Source organism: Leptonychotes weddellii, chromosome 7 (assembly GCF_054177405.1).
Source record: "Leptonychotes weddellii isolate Sample4059 chromosome 7, ASM5417740v2, whole genome shotgun sequence".
Classification (NCBI taxonomy): domain Eukaryota; kingdom Metazoa; phylum Chordata; class Mammalia; order Carnivora; family Phocidae; genus Leptonychotes; species Leptonychotes weddellii.
In genome coordinates, this window is record NC_138375.1 from 119,833,815 (window position 1) to 119,854,920 (window position 21,106).

At 37.9% G+C, this 21,106-nt stretch overlaps 1 protein-coding gene across 1 annotated transcript in view; it reads left to right on the top strand.

The window, feature by feature from the left end:
• FBN2 (fibrillin 2) overlaps positions 1 to 21,106 on the top strand; it is a 200,796-nt gene that overhangs the window by 80,918 nt on the left and 98,772 nt on the right. The window contains exons 8-14 of the mRNA XM_081825620.1: positions 7,304 to 7,456; positions 8,984 to 9,211; positions 10,140 to 10,277; positions 15,383 to 15,502; positions 16,427 to 16,552; positions 17,423 to 17,545; positions 19,791 to 19,913. Of these exons, the coding sequence (XP_081681746.1) occupies positions 7,304 to 7,456; positions 8,984 to 9,211; positions 10,140 to 10,277; positions 15,383 to 15,502; positions 16,427 to 16,552; positions 17,423 to 17,545; positions 19,791 to 19,913 (1,011 nt within the window). The remainder of the gene's footprint in view (positions 1 to 7,303; positions 7,457 to 8,983; positions 9,212 to 10,139; positions 10,278 to 15,382; positions 15,503 to 16,426; positions 16,553 to 17,422; positions 17,546 to 19,790; positions 19,914 to 21,106) is intronic.

Genomic DNA, 21,106 nt, shown 5'->3' on the forward strand with positions numbered 1-21,106 from the left:
CAAGGTTCATAGCAGCAATGTCCGCAATAGCCCAACTGTGGAAAGAGCCGAGATGCCCTTCAACAGACGAATGGATATAGAAGATGTAGTCCATATATACAGTGGAATATGACTCAGCCATCAGAAAGGATGAATACCCAACTTTTACATCAACATGGATGGGACTGGAGGAGATTATGCTAAGTGAAATAAGTCAAGCAGAAAAAGTGAATTATCATATGGTTTCACTTATTTGTGGAACATAAGGAATAGCATGGAGGACATTAGGAGAAGGAAGGGAAAAATGAAGAGGGGGAAATTGGAGGGAGAGGAACTATGAGAGACTATGGACTCTGAGAAACAAACTGAGGGTTTTAGAGGGGACGGGGGTGGGGGATGGGTTAGCCCGGTGGTGGGTATTAAGGAGGGCACATACTGCATGGAGCACTGGGTGTTATATGAAAACAATGAATTGTGGATCACCACATCAAAAACTAATGATGTATGGTGACTAATGTAACATAATAAAATAAAATTAAAAAAAAAAAAGGAAGATCCTAGAAAGAAAAAGTTAGTAAGGAAGAAACACTTCACTATTTTAAAGGATGCAGTAAACCTAGGAGCCACAGTACTTCTGTTCCTTTCATTGTTCCTAGTTCTAGTTAGTCTTGTGTAATGGAAACTTTCAATGAAACCCTACATGGAAGTATTTGAGAAATCGCAAGAATCTGCAGAATTAATCAAGGGGAACCCAGGTTGGCTCCAGACCATCAAAGAGGCAGGTGCAGTCCTCCAGGATCAGGGGATGAAGCCTGAGACAATGGCTGCTATTTACCCAACACCTAGGATCACTAATATTCTAAACTGAGCTAACCTTATCAGTGTTTTCTGGATGAATCCTTCATTTTTAATGAGCAACACTCATTCAACAGGAGGTCTATTTATTTTGAGGTACAATCCCCAGCTTTTACAAGGTTTTCATCACATCATCTAATTAACCATTAGTTCTCAAATCAAGCTTAGAGTAAATGTCAAGCCATGAAAACACTCTGATAAGAGTGCCATTATTTTGCTTCAAGATAGATTTATATTTTATTTTATTTATTTTTCTGTTTTTTTAATTAACATATAATGTATTATTTGTTTCAGGGGTACAGGTCTGTGATTCGTCAGTCTTACACAATTCACAGCACTCACCATAGCACATACCCTCCCCAGTGTCCATCACCCAACCACCCCATCCCTCCCAGCCCCCTCCACTCCAGCAACCCTCAGTTTGTATAGATTTATAATTTTAATCAGAGAAGATGAATTGCTTCCTCTTCCATAGTGGGGCTTTAAATGAGACTTCATGTAAACTTTGTTCAGGAGTGTAGTGAGGGTGATAGATTGTTAGAAAAATAGACTTGTTTGCATTACTTCTGGCGTATCAGGCCTGCAGTTAAACGTACACCAGGCATCAGAAGGATTTGTCCTTGTTGTGTCATAAATATGCCTCATCTGCCTTTGCCCCTAATAATTCCCTATTTCAAGGGATGGTGTGCCTAGACAGCTCTTACTTCTTTTGGGTGCCCCTTTTTTTATTCCAGATATTCTTCCATGTGACATGTTTTCAACACAGTGCTTTCTGAGGACCATGCAATTTCTGATATGCAAAGGAAACAGCCCCTGGTTTGCGTTGAAATGTATTTTTGGGGAGACCTTACACTATGATGCATCAAATTGATCTGTAGCTTATCCTAGTATGTTTTTGACACACAGGATTGAAAGGAAGATTGCCTGCCTCCCTGATGTTATTAGAAGAAACTAATTGAAGAATTTATGAAAAAAGTTATGATTTATTTTCTAATCCACTCTCTTTCTGCTCTTCCACCCTCTCACAAATGACATGTTTCCTCCAATACATATCTTAGGACTGATCAGATTTCCAAACTGTGTCAAATAATAATTATTTATATTTATTGAATTTGAAGACCCCTCTTTGACATACAAAGATGCTTTTTCGATCCACACAGAATGATAATTCAGTATATTTGAAAATGGCATAATGGAAAAGCAAATGGGTATTTAGTAATGAAAAAAATTTAGATTTAGGTTGTTTAGGCATCAGAGGTTTAAATATATGCCTGCTGTGTATTTTTTCCTCTCAATTTTTCTTCTTAAGTTGTAAATGTTATCTCCTCTAAACAACCTAAATCTAAATTTTTAAAATTTTTTTGTCATAGTTTGAAAATCTTTGTCTTTTACATTGAGATTTAAATCCATTTGTATTTATTATAGCAACCAGTATGTTTGCATTTTGATTATCTTCTTTGTGCTTCCTGTTTTTTTCTTTGTTACTTTTTTCCTCTTTTTTGCTCTCTTTTTTTATTTATTGGTTTTCTCTCCTTCCCCACACTCCATTTTTTTTAACTTGTTGTTTAGAAATTATTTACTTCTGTGGTTTTAGTGTTCATCCTAGTATTTTAAGATGCATGTGTAGCTTAAAGTCTAAAATTAGTCTTTATTTTACCCATATCTAAACAATAAAAGAATTTTAGAATTGTCACACTTTGATCTCCCCCTCCCAACTTTTAAAAATTCTAGCCAGTTGCCACTCTGTATTTGCAACCAATTAATCATTATTATTACTGTGTAATATTTTGGTGCTTGTTTATATTTACCCATATATCTAACTATTTTTCCTCATTATTCCTTCATATATTTCAAACCTTCAATTTGGAATCATCTTCCTTTTGCCCGAAGAACCTTTTCTAAGGGGCATCTAGGTGGCTCAGTCAGTTAGGTGTCCACTCTTGATTTTAGCTCAGGTCTTGATCTCAGGGTCATGAGTTCAAGTTCTGTATTGGGCTCTGCATCTGGCATGGAGCCCACTTAAAAAAAAGAAGAAGAAGAACCTGTTCTAAAATTTCCTTTAGCAAGAATCTTTTGGTAGAAAATTCTTTCTTTTTTGTGTGTGTTCCTGAAAATCACCTTTATTTTCCCTTTGGAAAGATGGTTTCTTGGGATAAAGAATTTTAGTTTGACAGCTATTTTATCATAGTGTACAGAAGTTACAGTATTCCATGTGTTTTAGTATCCATTAGTTAAGGTATTAAGAAGCCAGTGATTGGTTTAAATATTCCTTAGCAGGTAATCTGTCTCTCTTTCTAGCCATTTGTAACTTCCTCAGTTTTTCTTTGTTTTGTTTTTTTTTCCCCCTCAGTTTTTCTTTGTTGGTCTGCTGTTCCACAGTGATGTGGTGAGGTGTGGATTTCTTTTTATTTTTCCCACTTTAGATTTGTTGGACTTCCTAGATCTGAGATTGTCTTGCAACATTGTTAGAACGTTCTAAGCTAGTATCTGTTGAATATCGCCTCTCCCCAGTCTGCTTATTACTTCTTTCTAGTGCTCTTACTAGACGTATGTTACCTTCTCACGCTCACCTCCGTATCTCTTAACCTTTTTTAAAAAAATATTTTCCATCTCTTCATCTCTCTGAACGAAACTGAAGATAAATTATTCAGATATATCTTGGAGCTCACTAAGTCTCTTTTCATCTATGTGCAGTATACTCTTTGTTATATCCACTAAACATTTTATTTCAATTACGATAGTTTTCATTTATAGAAGTTTCACTGACTTTTTTAAGTCTCTTCTTTCATAGTTTATGGACACTTTTTACCTATTCATATTTTTAGATTTTAATTGTCTTAATGAAAGATATTAAATTAATAAAGCATGTTAAATATAATTTAGTTATAATTAATATTTAATGAGTTGTCATTACAAATAATTACAAATTGTCAGAATCAGTTTGACCATTTTATATCTGATATCTGATGTTTATTCAGCTGCTTTTGTTCATGGAGCCTTGTTTCTTTATGTGTTCCTTATTTACTCATTTATTTAGCTATTTATTTTCTTGTTAGCTACTCCTATGTCTTGGGACTTGCCTATGGGAATTCTTTGAGACCTGCATAATATTAAGTCCTCATTTGTCCTGTTTTGGCTTTTGCCAGTTGCTTGGTATCCCTACCTGAGGACCTCTATGTAGTCCATTCTTCCTTTGAAGTTTTTCAGACCACAAACCTACTATGAAGTGAGACATCAAAGCTGTCTCTTTGAGGAAGAACCTGCGGTTAGAGATTCTTTTTTTTTTTTTTAAAGATCTTATTTATTTGACAGAGCAAGAGAGCACAAGCAGGGGGGAGCAGCAGAGTGAGAGGGAGGAGCAGGCTCTCCGCTGAGCAGGGAGCTCGATGTGGGGCTTGATCCCAGGACCCTGGGTCCATGACCTGAGCTGAAGGCAGACGCTTAACCGACTGAGCCACCCAGGTGCCCCTGGAGATTCTTAGGAGAGAGATTTGTTTACTTCCACTGAGTCCTCAGGTGTAGAGAAAGGCAAGTCTCTTAGCTTCCCAGCTATACATTATAGCCTTGTACTAATGATATGGTTCTTTGGGACCCCTGGCTTATGAGGAAGTTTCCTATGAAGTTTTGTGCTGGGAGGGGGAATGTGGGGTTTTATCTTTTATGCTCTGGACGATACGGAACTATCAGGGCTGAAATTCGAAGTCTCCAGAGCTTTGCAGAAGCTCTAAAGCTGAAACCTAGCTGTGCACTTACCTCTTAAGATGCCTGTTTTCACTTCATTGTGAGACTGTTTTTCCCTTTCTTTCATGCCAGCCGGCTGATATATTTTTTTTAATATTTTTTCTTATTTTATGCCGGATGTTCCAATTGGGAGGGACATTCAGGGTAGCTAACCCACCGTTCTGCTGGAAACAGAACAAATATTGTTGTTGTTTTTTTTTTTAATTCTGCCACTAACCCTGTTCCATGAGGAAGAAGAGTTCTGTATAGTTGCAAAATCAAATTGTAAGATTTTGAGGGAAGACCTAAATCTTCTGTTTCAAGGCCGTGGTTTTGTTCTTTTGTTTTCTGACTTTTGTCTTTTATTTTTTCTCAAATTTTGTTGTACAACCTCCTTGCCTTGCAGAAGACTTGAAGACAGAGATACATTCTTTGTAGTAACCGAGTATGTTTTGTAACCATGATTATTAAGAGTTTAGGACTTTCTTATCTAAATTTACATCCTATTCTTGAGGAATGTAGCAGCTGAGTAAATCTAGGAATATGATACTCACGGTTCCTGGAATAAATATTCCAAAAATTATTTTCCTGCATCACTTTTGGACGCAGAAACCTACCTGTGAACTTATTCCCAGTGACAGTCTGTTCAAGCCCAGCTTGTGAAGTTTAGGAGATGTCTGCGGTGCTTTCAAGTATGCATGCATGCTTCAAATTTAATACTCGGCTTTGGGGCATATTAGGTTTCTTTTGGGAAGTGAAAGGCCACCGTGTTCTGATTCTTACAGGAAGTACCTTAAAGCCAAGTCACTTTATTGAACAATCACTTGCAAGCTACCCAAGGTATACTACAGACCATTTGAGAAAATAATACATTTATTTATTTATTTATTTTTATTTGCGAGAGAGACAATGAGAGACAGAGGGCATGAGAGGGAGGAGGGTCAGAGGGAGAAGCAGACTCCCTGCTGAGCAGGGAGCCTGATGTGGGACTCGATCCCGGGACTCCAGGATCATGACCTGAGCCGAAGGCAGTCGCTTAACCACCTGAGCCACCCAGGTGCCCAATAATACATTTATTTTAAACTCTGTATCTAGTATAAAAAATTAGCCTTTACCTATTAATGGATTTTTTTATAATTAATAGTTTCATCTGCATTATTGATATGCAGCTCCTGATTATTGTGGTACTTATTTCTTCTTGCAGTCATAGACAACACTTCTTTGAAGCTTCTTGATAAAAGTTAAAAAATACTTAATGAACTAGATCCACAATTTTTTTTTATTGCTTACAATAAAGGCAATTTCAGTTGAAGCCCACAGGGCTTATAGATGATATTAATATTTTATCCCTATGCAACTTTACATTTTATGTTCTCTTCCGATGATGTCTTTCAGCCTTTATCTTCCATTTTGATCCATTCTCTACCCTGCTGGCAGAATGATGTTTATTATAGTCCTATTTGATCATGTTAACTGCTGTACACCCAATACTACAAGATAATGCACAAAAAAATCTCCTCGCTGTAGCATCCTGCCAGGCCCCACAGTTACAGCTTGGTCCTCACCTGACTTGACTTGTCATCACCATTTGACATAATCCGTTGCTCCTACTTCTTGAAAATGTCTTACCAGCCTCACAGCTTACAACTGCCTGTATACACAGGTCATTCTCAGGTATATAGCTTCAGCCTGACCATTCCTCTGGGTTCCAGGCTCCTATATTCAACATCCCAAATGTAATACAGTTTAAAGAGAAGCCTTGTACTAAGTCCCTTAATCCTCCTTTTCCCCTTGTCTTCCCATCGCAGCTGTCTATGTCAAAGACTTAGGAAATTTCCAGAACTCTCTTGCTGTCATACCCCACTCCCTGGGCTGTACCTCTCATCATTGTCACTGAAGCCACCCTCATCCAAGCCGCCATCATCCCTCGCCGATTACCTTCACTGGTATTCTTGCACTACTTCACTGGTATTCTTCGCTACTGTCAGCAGCCAAAAAGCTGAGAAGAGCAGCCAAAGAGCTCTTCTTAAAAATGTAAACCATTACTTTTCCTCTAATGGAAAACATCCAGTGATTCTTACAGCATTCCACATGAAACCAAAAAGTCCTTCTCTCATGGCCTACAGGGTTGTACATGATCAGCCCTTGATAGCTCCCTGAGCTCAGTCTTCCACTATCCCTTTTGTGTTCTCTTCTCTGGCTACACCCTCTTCTTCTTCTTTGAGCTTCTCTTCCCCGAAATAACTGAGCGGCTCATGCTCTCACATCACGCATGTCTCTGCTCAGATGTCCCTGTCTCAGAGGAGCTGTTTGTGATCACCCTTTCTAGAATAGCAACTGTATCAGTCAGGTATTGCTGTGTAACAAACAACCATAAGCTCTCAGTGGCAAATAATACTGTGCAACTGCAGGTCACCTGGGGGTTGGATAATCTAGGCTGGGATTGGGTTCTTGTTCTCCTCTGGATCTGTCTGGGGTTGACTTCTTAGTGTAATAGGAGCACATACCTGCTTCACATCTTTCATTCCTGTGTCCCTGGGATATGGCCTGGAACAGGTGCTCAGTGAATGTTTGCTCAGTAAATAAGTAAAGAAATGAACAAACGTCATAGAGACTAAGACAATACATAGATAGATTAGAGGTAAGTAGAATAATTCCCTTCACTTAGCCTCTTCTGGTATGTAAACTAATTGACACAAGAACCTGAAATAATTCTGGCATCCCTTCTGTTTTATTTCCACATGTTCAGATCAAAGAACAGGCACATGTTTCTCGGGCCTGGTGAATGGCCGCTGCGCGCAAGAGCTGCCAGGCAGAATGACGAAAGTGCAGTGCTGCTGTGAGCCTAGCCGCTGCTGGGGCGTCGGAACCATTCCCGAGGCCTGTCCCGTCAGAGGCTCCGGTGAGCGGCCGACTGCTAGTCTGCTCGGCGCAGGCAACGTTAGGAAAAGCAGTAACAGCCCGTGTGCTTCGTTCTTTTCCTTGAAATCAAGTCATCTGTGTGTTCCTAGCACCGTCCTCACTCTGACTGTGGTGTTTTTGTGAGGGACAGGGCGACATTGTTTATTTGGGATCAGTTTTGACTTTGTACACTTGGTTAATATCAGAGGCATTCCCGAAAACGGATTAGGACTTGTCTTCGTGCAAGTATTTTTAAAAACTATTTTGAACATCAGTATTTGCAATTCAGTTTCCAAATCTCCTGACCTTTCACTTCAGAGCTTTGAGTATGTTTGAGTAACTTTATTTATATTTTATTTCAGGAGTGCCCCTATTTTCTAGTATCCCAATCCCTGAAGAGACCTCCTCTTTTCTAATGACCTGAATGTTAAGAGTAAAAGGGTAGGAGGATACATACCTCTCATTCACTTTGCTGTATTGACTAACCATATAACTGAGGCGATATCAGGAAATTACTTTAGGATGAATGAGAAGTAGCTCCTCTTGTTAATGTGATATGAATGGTAAATTAGGATTAATGTTTATCAGTCACCTAAAGGCACACCAGTGTAGTATGTTTTATTATATTGTCTTTACGTTAAATTATAGTATTCGGAAAATAACTAAACTTTTTGAACTTTGCTTTTCAAGATACGTATCTATGTGTACTATTATGGAGAAAAAGATTAAGGCCCATTCTTTGAAAATCTCTAAGCTGTGTAAAACATCAAAATAGAGTAATAAAGCTTAAAAAACAGCACTATTAGTGCATAGTATATAATTTTGGAAACTCATGGTCTCACTAATAATATATAATAGTAATATTGGTACTGAAATAGTCGTTTGAAGTAAATAATTTTCATTTCTATCGACCCTAGTGTCCTAATTCTGAGAACAGATGAAGAAATAAGTAGATTGTTGTCATCTTGTTTCTTTTCTCTCAACTTTGATACTTGGACAAATTAGGTGCAGTTTGAAAAGCTAACTAAACACTGTCTTCTGTTAAGATCCACATATATAAAAAATATTATTCTGAAGCCATACTAATCCCTTAAAGCAAAGAAGGGAGATGGGGGAAATGTGTAAGTGCGATGCTGATGAAGTTTCAAGTAACACCAGATCTACAGAATGAATTACTGAAAGCTTTCATTTTCGCCCACTTAAGTAAATTTCTTGCATTCGTTGTTGTATCTGGAATTTTACGAGTTGCACTTGGAGACATAAAAATCAAACTGCACATATAGACAAGTCTTTGGTTATGCAACTCAGTTAAAATGTGGCAAATAGGTTTTCATTATTTTTTTTCTGAAACATCTATGCTTTTCCCTGGTACTCCTAGCACTGGAAAGAAACCTGGATCAAGAGACAATATCCTACTTATTCAGATCAAATAATATAGATAAGCTCAAATGTTCTTACAGTATACAGATTGCTTTTATCATGCAGAAGGGCATCCATCTGTGTTTAACTGAACTTTCTTTTCTTCCAGAGGAATATCGCAGACTTTGCATGGACGGACTTCCAATAGGAGGGATTCCAGGGAATGCTGGTTCCAGACCTGGGGGCACTGGGGGGAATGGCTTTGCCCCAAGTGGCAATGGCTATGGCCCAGGAGGGACAGGCTTCATCCCCATCCCTGGAAGCAATGGCTTTTCTCCTGGAGTTGGGGGAGCTGGTGTAGGCGCCGGGGGACAGGGGCCCATCATCACTGGACTAAGTGAGTGTTCACTTTTTGTGTAGACTCTTTATTTTTCTGCCTTAAATGATTTTATAATACCTAGCATTTTTTTCAAAAGGTAGGTGTGTGTGTGTGTGTGTGTGTGTGTGTGTGTGTAAAAACCTCTTTCAGGGTCTAAAATACAAGGTAGTAGTAAAAAATGCTTAGGAAAATATTATTTTTCTGTTCCATAAACTTTCTAAATTGGAGAAAAGAAGAGTGACCCGGGTTCTCTTTGAAAATAAAGATGAGAGCATGGTCATACTCCAGTCCAGATGACGCCATTAAAGAGCATGTTTTTGGTTCCAGTGTATTTCATTTGGCCGTTTGCAGCTGCCCTGTTCTTACACCCCTTGAATTATTTTCCAGAACCATTTCTCAACTGAGATAAACTGAATAAGTCTTGCTCTGTGCCTATCCAAATATTTTAATGAAATAGCTTTCTTTTCCTCACCGTTTTTTGTTGAGTAACTTGGGCTTCAGGCCAGAACTGGCATTGGTGTATGACATTTAAGTTCATTCTTTTTATAAGAGCTGCTCTTGCTAATAATATTTAATGATGTCCTACAGTGTTATGTTTATTCTTTTTGGCATACAGCCTATTTACTGTATCTGAATATTCAGCACAGTTATGGAAAAAAAAATGGAAAGCATTCAAACGTACAGTAGAACGTTCCTGAAATTTTGAAAAGACATCTTTATGGGCAAAGTTTCCAGATGTGTCACTTAACAAATGCAAGTCACAACCATGTGTCTCAGGAATATTTTTTAGATCCTCAACATTCAGGTTTTGATAAAATATAGATAATGTGAGCCTTTGATATGTACACTTAATGGACTATTAAATATCCTTTGGAAAAAACCAGTTTTAACAAAAGTACTACATGTTGTAATGCTGAAATAACACTTGTGCTTTGATTTTCTGTAGCTATTCTGAACCAGACGATAGATATCTGTAAGCACCACGCTAATCTCTGTTTAAATGGGCGTTGCATGCCTACTGTGTCTAGCTACCGATGTGAATGCAACATGGGGTATAAGCAGGATTCAAACGGGGATTGCATAGGTAAGCTCATGATTCTTTAATCCTTCTTTGTTTTTTTCAGAGCTTTTAGACTACAGGAACAAATTAGACTATATGTCATTTTAAAAAAAGTCTCCCGAAGCAAAGCTGATTTCCAAGCTGTCTCTTCTGTGTGCATGGTCTTCCATATGCTCCTTTAACCTACTGCTGAGATAGCCCCCTTCACGAATCCCCCACTTTTCCCTGTCCTGTATATTGTGACTTCTGTGTCTGCCACTCTCTTGCCTTCCTTCTTAGCTGAGCAGCCCTGGATATATGGTGGTGTATCCACCATGCAGAGGAAGGTGCAGATTGGGAGGAGATAGGGGAGGAGTCACTTTGGACATGTGGAGTGTTAGGTATCTAGGACATTGAGTTATAAAGGTCTAAACCTAAGAGGAGTGTTCAGAGCTAGAGTTACAGGTCGAGGCATCAGTGACATAGAGGCAGCTGTTAGAGCCATGAGGGTGAGTACTGTCACCCACACTGAACCACAGCAAGAGTGGAAAGGTAACAGTAGTACTGTGGCTGAAACCATATGCCACAGCAACGTAGTCCCCTAAAGAAAATTCACTAATAGCGTTGGTGAGACAGCAAAATAATCCAGAAGGTATTATGTTGCTAAAGCCACGCAAGGATACCCTTTGAAGAGAAAAGTAGTGGCAAGTGTGAAATGGGGCAGAAAACTCAAATATAATGAGGGCCAAAAAAATCTGTTGGATTTTATAACGAAGAGGGTTTTGATGATCTCTTGAGAGTAGTTTTAGTTTAGAAGTAGTTTAGCGAATGATCGTGTGTGTGATTCGTAATTAGCATAACCCTCAACACCTGATTTGGGCTCAGGTCTTCTGTTATATAGATGACAGGCCAGGAACAGAGAGTTCATAATTCTACCAGTGTAAACTGAAAAGTTTTAAGGGCACTGTGATTTTGAAGGAAAATGTCAGCCAAAAGTGATGTTTTGGAAAAACCAATCATTCTAAACTGTATACAATTGAGAATGATTCAGTAAGGCTTAAATCAGGATCCTTATGTGCAGTTACACAGGTTTTGCACTGCACAACTATAGAGGGACCATTCACGTAATCTATATAGATGTCACACCTTGGGGTTATGTAGGATATAACCATATGCAGCAGCCCTGGCTGAGCTGATAACTACTGGATGCTTGTTTAAGTGGTTGACCAGGTGGTACTTTTTGGAACACCATGAAATATGGGTATATTTATTATTTAATATATTTATAATTTTTATAATAATAAATGGCATTTATTATTATAAATTGACTTTCCTACCAGAAAACATGATTTGTAAGTATACAATATATAAAATATCTTCTCTTACAGATATATACAAAATTACAGTGTATCAAACTGAAATTTGATTGACTTTCTTTGTATTGTTATTAATATTTGTCATTCATGTGTTACTGCATGATTCACTAACCAATAAAATCAGGCCAAAAGTTTAATCTTTCCTGCAAATTAGCCAAAGGCCACCATTTAGTTCATATTAGCACCCAGGTGTACTTTATTCTACCTAGTAAAACTTTATACCATTGGTATAAAGATGAAATATCTTTAAGGATCAAAAGTTTTTTCTTAGGCTTCCAACCAGCCTCCTCAACCAGGGGTTCCTTTAACGAATTAAGTCCTGCAGAAAGTGATTTCAGTAACTATTTTCTCGATTCTCCCAAGGGTGATACACAGGTAGTATAACTCCAGATGCAAAGGACGTGAGCTAATCACATACAGCGAATGTCCCAACGTAGTAATAGGTCCTTACTTTTCTGAAACCCAGGTGAGAAGAGCTGCTACAACTGTTTTCATAAACTCTGTCTAATGTAGCATTGGGATTGCATGTCTGTACAGTTAATGTGCTAATATATCTCAAACTTAAGTATTTTACCCAAACATTGTTAGAAACAATTTCATCCTAGATTGATCTCACCCCCCTATCCTGCAAAGTTAAAACCCAGGCACGGTTGCCTTTCTAACCATTGTAGTTGATAAAGACAAAGATTAGTATTGGGGCGTATTTCAGAAAATAAGTTTTTAATATGTTTTAATATATTTTTTGAAGATTCATTTATTTATTTTAGGGGTGTGCAGGGAGAGAGACGGAAAAAGAGCAAGTGGGGGGGAGAGATAGAAGGAGAGGGAGAGAGAGTCCCAAGCTAAGCCCAGAGCCCAACGCGGGGCTCAGTTCTATGACCCCGAGATCCTGACCTGAGCCAAAACCAAGAGTGGGTCGCTTTCATCAACTGAGCCACCCAGGCACCCAGTTTTTAATATTTTTAATTCAGTACTCTTTGCAGTGTCAACTTTTGATCAGTTTGAGTTTGACTTTATAAATAAATTGGGATATCAGAAAAAGTTAAGAGGATTTAAGTTAACTAGCATTTTAAATTATAGGAGCATGAGATAAGAGTGGTAACTCATTGCCCTGTGTTTTGAGGAATAACACATTGCCATTGCTGTTTGAGAACTTGTGTTAGATACTTATGAAATTGTCATAATGTAAAGGTAATAATAACTCTATTAAAGGATCAAACATAAGGAAAATAAAATCGGGTCCATTTTGCTATTGTAAGAAGTACTCTTGAGACCTGAAAACAGTTTCATTTACTCACCACGTTTTTCTCTCCTTTTCCTGAGAGTTCTACCCTAAAATGTATTTCTGGAACTCTTTTATGTCTGTATAACGCAACCTGTTAGCAATAGGTTTTAACTCAATTCAAATAATTGTATTTTGGGATAGTAAGAGATAATTCCTGTTTCTCTTGGGCCACAGGTAATCTTAGAACCCTTGCCAATTAAGTGTTTGCTTAATTAGAATATATAATACTTTTCAAGTATTTTATACGAATACTATATATTCTTTATTATTACTTCTATTATTAGTAGTATTTTGTAAGAATACTATTCTTACCCCAATAGTATCTGAGAATGTAACCATTTTGATAATCAACCTCTTTCTCAATAATTTCATTTATTTTAGGAGTTTAAAAATCCTGTGAATTTTGCTTAAAAATACTCAGTCTCCAGTGAAAACATAGGAAGAAACCAAAGCACACAGACTGTAATGTTTAAGTATCCCTGTTCTCTACCTAAGGCGAAACAAAAGGTGATAAGTTGCAAGTACTAGGCTGTGACACCTCAGAATCCAGAGCCATGAAATGTACATTTCTGAACATGGCGGTGGTCATTTGTGATTAGTCTACTGCCAAAATCTTACAGTAATCCCCCAAAACAGATGGGATTGGAAAGTCATGGATTTTAAACTCACTGATAGTTTTTTAGTGAATGTTTTCACTTCCAAAGAAAAAATAAGCAAGTGACCTAGCGTATCTTTCTGTGTACTGATCCTTTGGTATGATCTCTAAGGGGCTAAGGAAATCAAAATGAATTATGGCTGTAATGGAGAAATAATTGGCAAAGCTGTCCTAGCACCAAGGGGCCTCGGGAACAGGTTCTCAGAGAAAGAAAAGGCCCTGAAAAGTGGCCTGGCTTCCTGGAAAGTTGACCTCAAGAGAGGGGGTTGGGTGCATGATATCATGTTCTTCACTAGAATTGAGTTTTACAATGAAGAGCTTTACAATGAAACTTCTGAAAAGGTGCATCTCCAACACCGATATTACGGTACACAGGAGAATTTAAGCTATCTTCAACACTGCAAACTCAAGGTTATAATTCCTATTGGAAAGTCCACTAAGTATCCTTTATATGCTTGCTAACTCTCTAAACTCTGTCTTTTCTCATTTTGCTTCATTCCTTTGGCTCAGTAGAATTGATGTTATCAACCGAAAGTTTAAATGTAAGTGAATCTTAATGGGCTGAAGGCGCCCTTGGATGAATTGAAAAAGCATTTAATCCTGTTATTCTCTGTTGTTTTGATTTAATTTGCTATGAGATTTTTTTTGTTCCCCTCCTTTGCCAGAGAGGGCTTAATTGCATTTAGTCTGAGTGTTTATATAAATGAGGTTTGTGAGTTTGATAGATTACAGTTCCTTTTTAAAGAACATCTGTGAAAGGAGTAGTTTGTTTATTAAAATGGTAAACCTGTGAATTCATTTGATTGTTGTGCTCTCCAATTTAGCTGAAATTGTATATGTTAATAGTTTCTACGTGTATATGAAATGGCAAGTCATTATGCCCTCACCAGCCAGCAAGGTTTTTAATTTACTAGCATTCAAAATTATATTTAGTGGGCATTGCTGAGATAAGATGAATTTAACTTTTTTGACTCTGGCACATGCAATTTGTCTGGGCTGTGAGCAGTGCAAACCGTTCAGTCTGCCATTTGGTCTTGCAGTCCCTGAATTCTGCGATGGGCTTGCATTTAATCAAGCCTTAGGAGAACTTGAATGAAAAACAGTAATGTTTCTCACATTTAGGATCAGAACTAATATTTGCATTGAACTTGGTTTATGCAAAAAAAATTCCTGTTCCCATTTTAAGGTCCTAAAGAAACCTGAGGCTGCTGAAGGTAATAGATTTTGTTTTAATTAATTTCCATTTCTATCCCATCCTCTGTTACTTCAAACAGCCAAGCCTCAGTGCATATATAGTTAACGTATTTAATGGAGGACAACACATAATAACAAAGAAATTCTACGGTCTGTCAGTTTCTTCCTTTAAAGCTCATGAAATTGACAGAATGAATCTATAAATATCTATCTTCAAGCATCTTCCATTGGGTTTCCAATACTGCACAAGGCTTTGAGGAGGCTGTTGCCCAGATTGCTACAGATAAGTGTTAGAGCCTTTTAGAACCCATAGCTATGTCTTTCCAGTGCTGGCTTAAAAAAAGGGCGGGGGGAGGCTTTTTAGAGCTTTTAATCATTGTGCATTTCTCAAATTGAAAAATCATTACTTCTTGATTAAAGCAAATTCCCTTGTACTTTCCAATAGGCAATATTTTTGTAAATCTCTAGACTGGCCTCTGTATTTGAAGAAAGGAATTTTCATTCATTTATAAATACTCCACTCTTTAGACTATTAACCACGGACTGGCCTTCTCTCAAATTTGGGAGGCCTAAATGTACTTTAAACAAACATTTCTAGGAATGGAGGGAAGTCTGTAATGGTTTCTTTTGCCACTCACAGATGTTGACGAATGCACATCAAATCCCTGCACTAATGGAGATTGTGTTAACACACCTGGATCCTATTACTGTAAATGTCATGCTGGATTCCAGAGGACTCCTACTAAGCAAGCATGCATTGGTAAGGCCTTTTGTGTTCACATATGAAAATGTTCCATGAAATATAGTGACCCGGGCTGTTGAGGTTAAAAGTAAATTTATTAAAATAAGACTTGGAATGAAGTAAGTGCCGTTGTACTACTACAAATTTATTTTAGACTCCCCTCAGACGTGCTTCCTTTATGCATAAACACTATTTGCGTGTATAACCCTGGCAATGTGATATCTGGCTTTGCAGAAAATTTGGTTTATCTTCCTTCTCTAGATCACAGCTTCCTTTCTCCAACTAACATCAGTAGCCTTCCTGCTCTCTGATTAACGGAGCTTAAGATTTATGGTCGTTTTCAACTACTGTTTTCTTTGAACCTCACACATACTCCAACACCAAGTCAGGCCTCGTCTTGATTCACAGTTTTGTTGTTACACGCCCCGGCCACCGTCCTCCCAGCTCTCTCTCAGTGCTGATTCATTGCACAATTCTTTCTGCAGATGACTCCGCTTATCTTCTTTTTCATTTCCTATTCATCCGTGGTTCATTGCTTGGCTAAGCTCACCCCACTGTCTTCATCATGGTGCTCTTAACCCAGGTAGTTTGAAGTTACAGTATTCTTACTCAGCAGCTCACTCTGACTTTGGACATCTTCGACCGTTGTGTCCAAAACAGCTGTACCAGTCTTTCCCCTACACTGACCACCTCTCCCAGCTTCCCGGCACACTCCAGCCCAATTTCCTCTTTCTTTCCCTTTTCAGCTCCTCTAAGTCAGGGCTGTAAAAAAAAAAAAAAAAAAGCTGGTGAGAGGTGGAAGTTTGGCTAAAGGAGCAACATGATCTTAGTTATTCCATGTAAAAAAATAAACTGGATGTTGAACATCACATTTATTATCTTATTGTTTTTACCTGTGGTTATTGTAAAAGAATAATATTTGGCCATCCTTCATTGTCCCAGATATTGATGAGTGCATCCAGAATGGGGTTCTTTGTAAAAACGGTCGGTGCGTGAACACAGATGGAAGTTTCCAGTGCATTTGCAATGCCGGCTTTGAATTAACTACAGATGGAAAAAACTGTGTTGGTATGGAAATTTCCTGCTTCCTTGCAAAAGATTTTTAAAGGATATACATTTTTATTTAGAACCATATATGCTATTTCCATGAAAGCTTGCACAACACATATGTGAGAATTCTTCAGATGACTTAGGTAAAATATAAATGCATTTAACACGAGACTATTAAAGTCAAAGGATAAATTGTTTGGAAATGGTATAACAGTGAATAATTTGTTGCTTCTGGAAATTTTCTGTGTGATATATGTTTAATTATAAGTAGCAGTTTTTCTTTGTGGTAATTACTAGCACCTACAGGATTTTACACTTTGCCATTACAACACCAACAGGTTAGAAAAGGTCTCCTCCTGACCTCCAGTCTGGGGGAATATAAAAATGTCTGGCATGTGTGATAATCAAATCTCTAAACCTGAGGTCCTATGATGTCTGGTACCAGTAGATACCAGTACACCACAGAAATACTCAAGTCACACAGCAACACATGATATTTCAGCTACTAATCAAAGTCCAGATTATTTCACTCGCAGTGACGTTTATCATTGCTCTATTCTCCCTTACGGAAGAAACTCCCCCCACCCCCCGAAATCATATAAACATTTTTGCTAACCAAAGTAAAGCACATCTCATGTGGTTTTAATAACAACTAAGCACAACATTTACTTAATTCTTTTCCTTTATATCCCTTACGCTAAAGGCCCCTCACGTTCACCACCCTCTCTGCTCTCACTTGGTTGGCATTCATATTAGAAAGAAAAAAAAAAATCAATGAGCACATGGCTCACTTATGTAGTGGAATGTGATTGGTGGCTATTTGTGGAAGAAGAGAGAACTGGTTCCCACAAGGCCAGTGGCATAAGTCATTCTGCTCTCCTTCTGCAGATCATGACGAATGTACAACCACCAACATGTGTTTAAATGGGATGTGCATTAATGAAGATGGTAGCTTCAAGTGCATCTGCAAACCAGGATTTGTCTTGGCTCCAAATGGGCGTTACTGTATTGGTATGTATGGCTTTGAGATAGGAAAGTAGCCATGATTGAAACCATCTTTTTTATTTGAATGAATCATGCAAGAATTACTTCCGTTTCTTCATGTGGATTTCATATTATTCACATCTCTTGGTAATTCAGTAAGGCAGGTGTCTAAAGCTTCCTAGAAAAACACACATTGTGGTCTAGGGAACAGTAATATCTTTACAAAAATAATAATAATGGTGTAGGAAAAATTAAGGGAATGACAGATTGGTTCTAGCAAGTCTGGAAGAGACAATGTAGAAATAATTTCTCTGTACTCCTTGCCTAAATAAAAAAAAAAGGAAGAAAAAAATCTTGAAAGGTTTTCTTTTTTTGTGCCCTGAGAGCTAGATTTTCCACTATCATTCATTACTTGTTTCGTATTACATTCTTTCCATAAACTAATCTACAGATCATGACTATATCATTATCTAAAAATCTTACATTGTGACTTAGTGAAGAAATAATTTGAGTGTTCCTAACAATTTTGTTTATAAAGCCATTTTGAAGCCTAAGCTCTAGCAATAACCTTAGAAAGCAAAAGAAGTGCCTCTTGGAAATAAGATTATATCAGTTTATACTCACAATTTTAATTTAGGAAGTTGGAACAAGTTTTGCAGGTTTTTTTTCACTTCTCTCCTTTTATATGAAATGAACTCTTTGAATCCTTTCTACCTTCCACTGCACAAAATTATCTGAATACCATTAGTACTTATAGCCAGTTCCTATAATTTCAACAAAATTCCAGAGAGAGTTGAGGAAGAAAGATCAAGACTGATTCTTTTATTTCTGAATTTAAAAATGCTTCTTGACTATTCAAGAGAGGGGTGTATAGTATTCAATAGAAAGGTTGTAGCTCTGCTATTTTAACTCATGACTGAGATGCCATCTCAAGGTTTGTTGACTTGGATTTGACACCGGATTTGAGTTTAGTGTTATGTTCCAGGGTGTAACAGTTACATTACAGCATATAACTTTATTTTAGCATTTCCTAAGAAACTTCCACACACATATAAAGATGACCTCAACAGTTTCTGCTGTCTTGAAATTTTTTTATTTACTTCCTAATTACTGATATTGTAATCTGCAAATCTTAAAATGTTCATGATTTGGTGGCCCTGTGTTTTGAAGGCTGTTTCATCTTTCAGGGAAGCCATTCATTGTTGGGTGACATTTGATAAACTTGAGCAGATTGAAAATTAGGAGAGATGCCCCATGGGGCGCCTGGGTGGCTCAGTCTCAGGGTCATAGGATTGAGCCCCACGTCAGGCCCCACACTCAGCAGGGAGTCTGCTTGAGATTCTCTCTCTCCCTCTCCCCCCCAGCCACATGCTCACTCTCTCTCTAAAATAAATGAGTAAGTCTTTAAAAAAAGAGAGAGAGATGGTCCCATATTTTGTTATTATGAATTGATCAACTTAATATTAAAACAACATCTCTCTTGGGCGCCTGGGTGGCTCAGTCGTTAAGCGTCTGCCTTTGGCTCAGGTCATGATCCCAGGGTCCTGGGATCGAGTCCCACATCGGGCTCCCTGCTCCGCGGGAAGCCTGCTTCTCCCTCTCCCACTCCCCCTGCTTGTGTTCCCTCTCTCACTGTGTCTCTCTCTGTCAAATAAAGAAATAAAATATTAAAAAAAAAAAAAATCTCTCTTTAGTTTGAATTTTATGTGTGTGTAAATAAAAGCAAATTACAAACATTTACCTTGGTTTTAAGAATATGTTTCATTTAATTAACTTAAATATCATTTAATATTAAACAGAATTGGCAGATAAATAATGAAAAATGAGTGTGTGAGGCTCTTTTTTCCTCTAATGGGTAAACTGAGGCAACTTTCAGTCAGTCTTTCTGAAAATGTGTTTGAAAGAGTTGCACTGGACACCTGGGTGGCTCAGTTGGTGAAGAGTCTGCCTTTGGCTCAGGTCATGATTCCAGGGTCCTGGGATTGAGCCCTGTGTCAGGCTCCCTGCTTGGCGGGGAGTCTGCTTCTCCTTCTCCCTCTCCCCCTGCTTGTGCTTTCTCTCTCTCACTCTCCTTCTATCTCAAATAAATAAAAATCTTGAAAAAAAAGAGTTACATTTAGCTATAAGATTTGTTATCATATCTATGTGTCCTTCCACAAATTATAAAGTGGAAAACAAAAGGTTGACAGTCTAGAGTGGTGAAAACAGGTAAACTCTGTAATAAGGTTAAATTTACTCAATAATGACCTGTGTTGTGCTTCCCTCTGGGCAGATGTTGATGAATGCCAGACCCCAGGAATCTGCATGAATGGACACTGCATTAACAACGAAGGCTCCTTCCGCTGTGACTGTCCCCCAGGCCTGGCTGTGGGTGTGGACGGACGCGTGTGTGTTGGTAAGTGAACCATTCTGTAATGGCCCCAGTGTCCGAATGGTCTTTGAAAAACAAAGATATGTCCGTACAGTGGAGAAGTATTCAGTCATAAAAAGGAAGGAAGTATTGATAAATGTGCAAGTATGAATGAGCCTTGGAAACATGCTGAGAGAAAGGAGCCACTCACAGAAACCCAGATAGTGTATAATTCCATTCATATGAAATGTCTGAAGCAGATAGAGCTATAGAGACAAAGCAGGTTAGTGTTGCTTACAGCAGAGAGGATAGGGGTGCTGGATAGGGGGATAGTCGCTAAAGGCATTTTTGAGGTGGTGAAATGTCCTAAAATCAGTTGTAGTGATGGTTATATGTATCTTTAAATATACTAAAAACAAAACAAAACTATTGAATTGTATTCTTTAATTGGGTGAATTCTTAGGTATGGGAATTATACCTCAGTAAAGTGGCTTTAAAAAAAGTTTACAGGGAGCCCAGCAAGCTCCTGGCAGAAAGCTCTGATGAGATGCAAGTCAAAAATGCTGGAGAAGAAAAAGAAAATCATCTTTAAATTAGGATACTTGACAGTGTTAGCCAACTGAGTCTCTAAGTGCAATGGATTTAGATTTTGTAATTTATAACAAGTAAGATATGAGATGGAGATTATGGTTAGATTTAAATAAACCCTGTTTTTACTCAAACAGTTTAAAATGTAAATAACTTCTACCGTAGAACTTGGACTTATATCAAAAGGTAGAAATGTTTTCATATAGTTTTTTCTCATCGCTGTGCAGCTAATTATAGAAACAAGCGAAAAGTATGAGAGAGAATATATATTTTATTCTAAACCATTCCAAATTTGCTATTTTTAAAAGGTTATTTTTGCCAAATGGGTTGCATGCAAATCAGTGTTAGCAGGCATTAGCTTTAAAGAGGCAGGAAGTCAAAAGTGTCTTTGGTGTTTCAGAACCCAACCATATGTCCTAATGATAACAGCAGAATGAGTTACTTGTAAAAATATACTTAATGCAGTTTTCTCTCCAGAGGCTTTTCATAAGACCCCCCAGGGTGTGTTAGCCATTATGCATCCTCTATTTCTCAGGTGACTCGGTAAAAAGCAGAGTATAAATGCTATAAAAAGCATTTAAGAGTATAGGTAAGAGAAATGAAATTCTTTCTTAGACATAGAGATAATACTTTACTCTTCCCTATGGGAA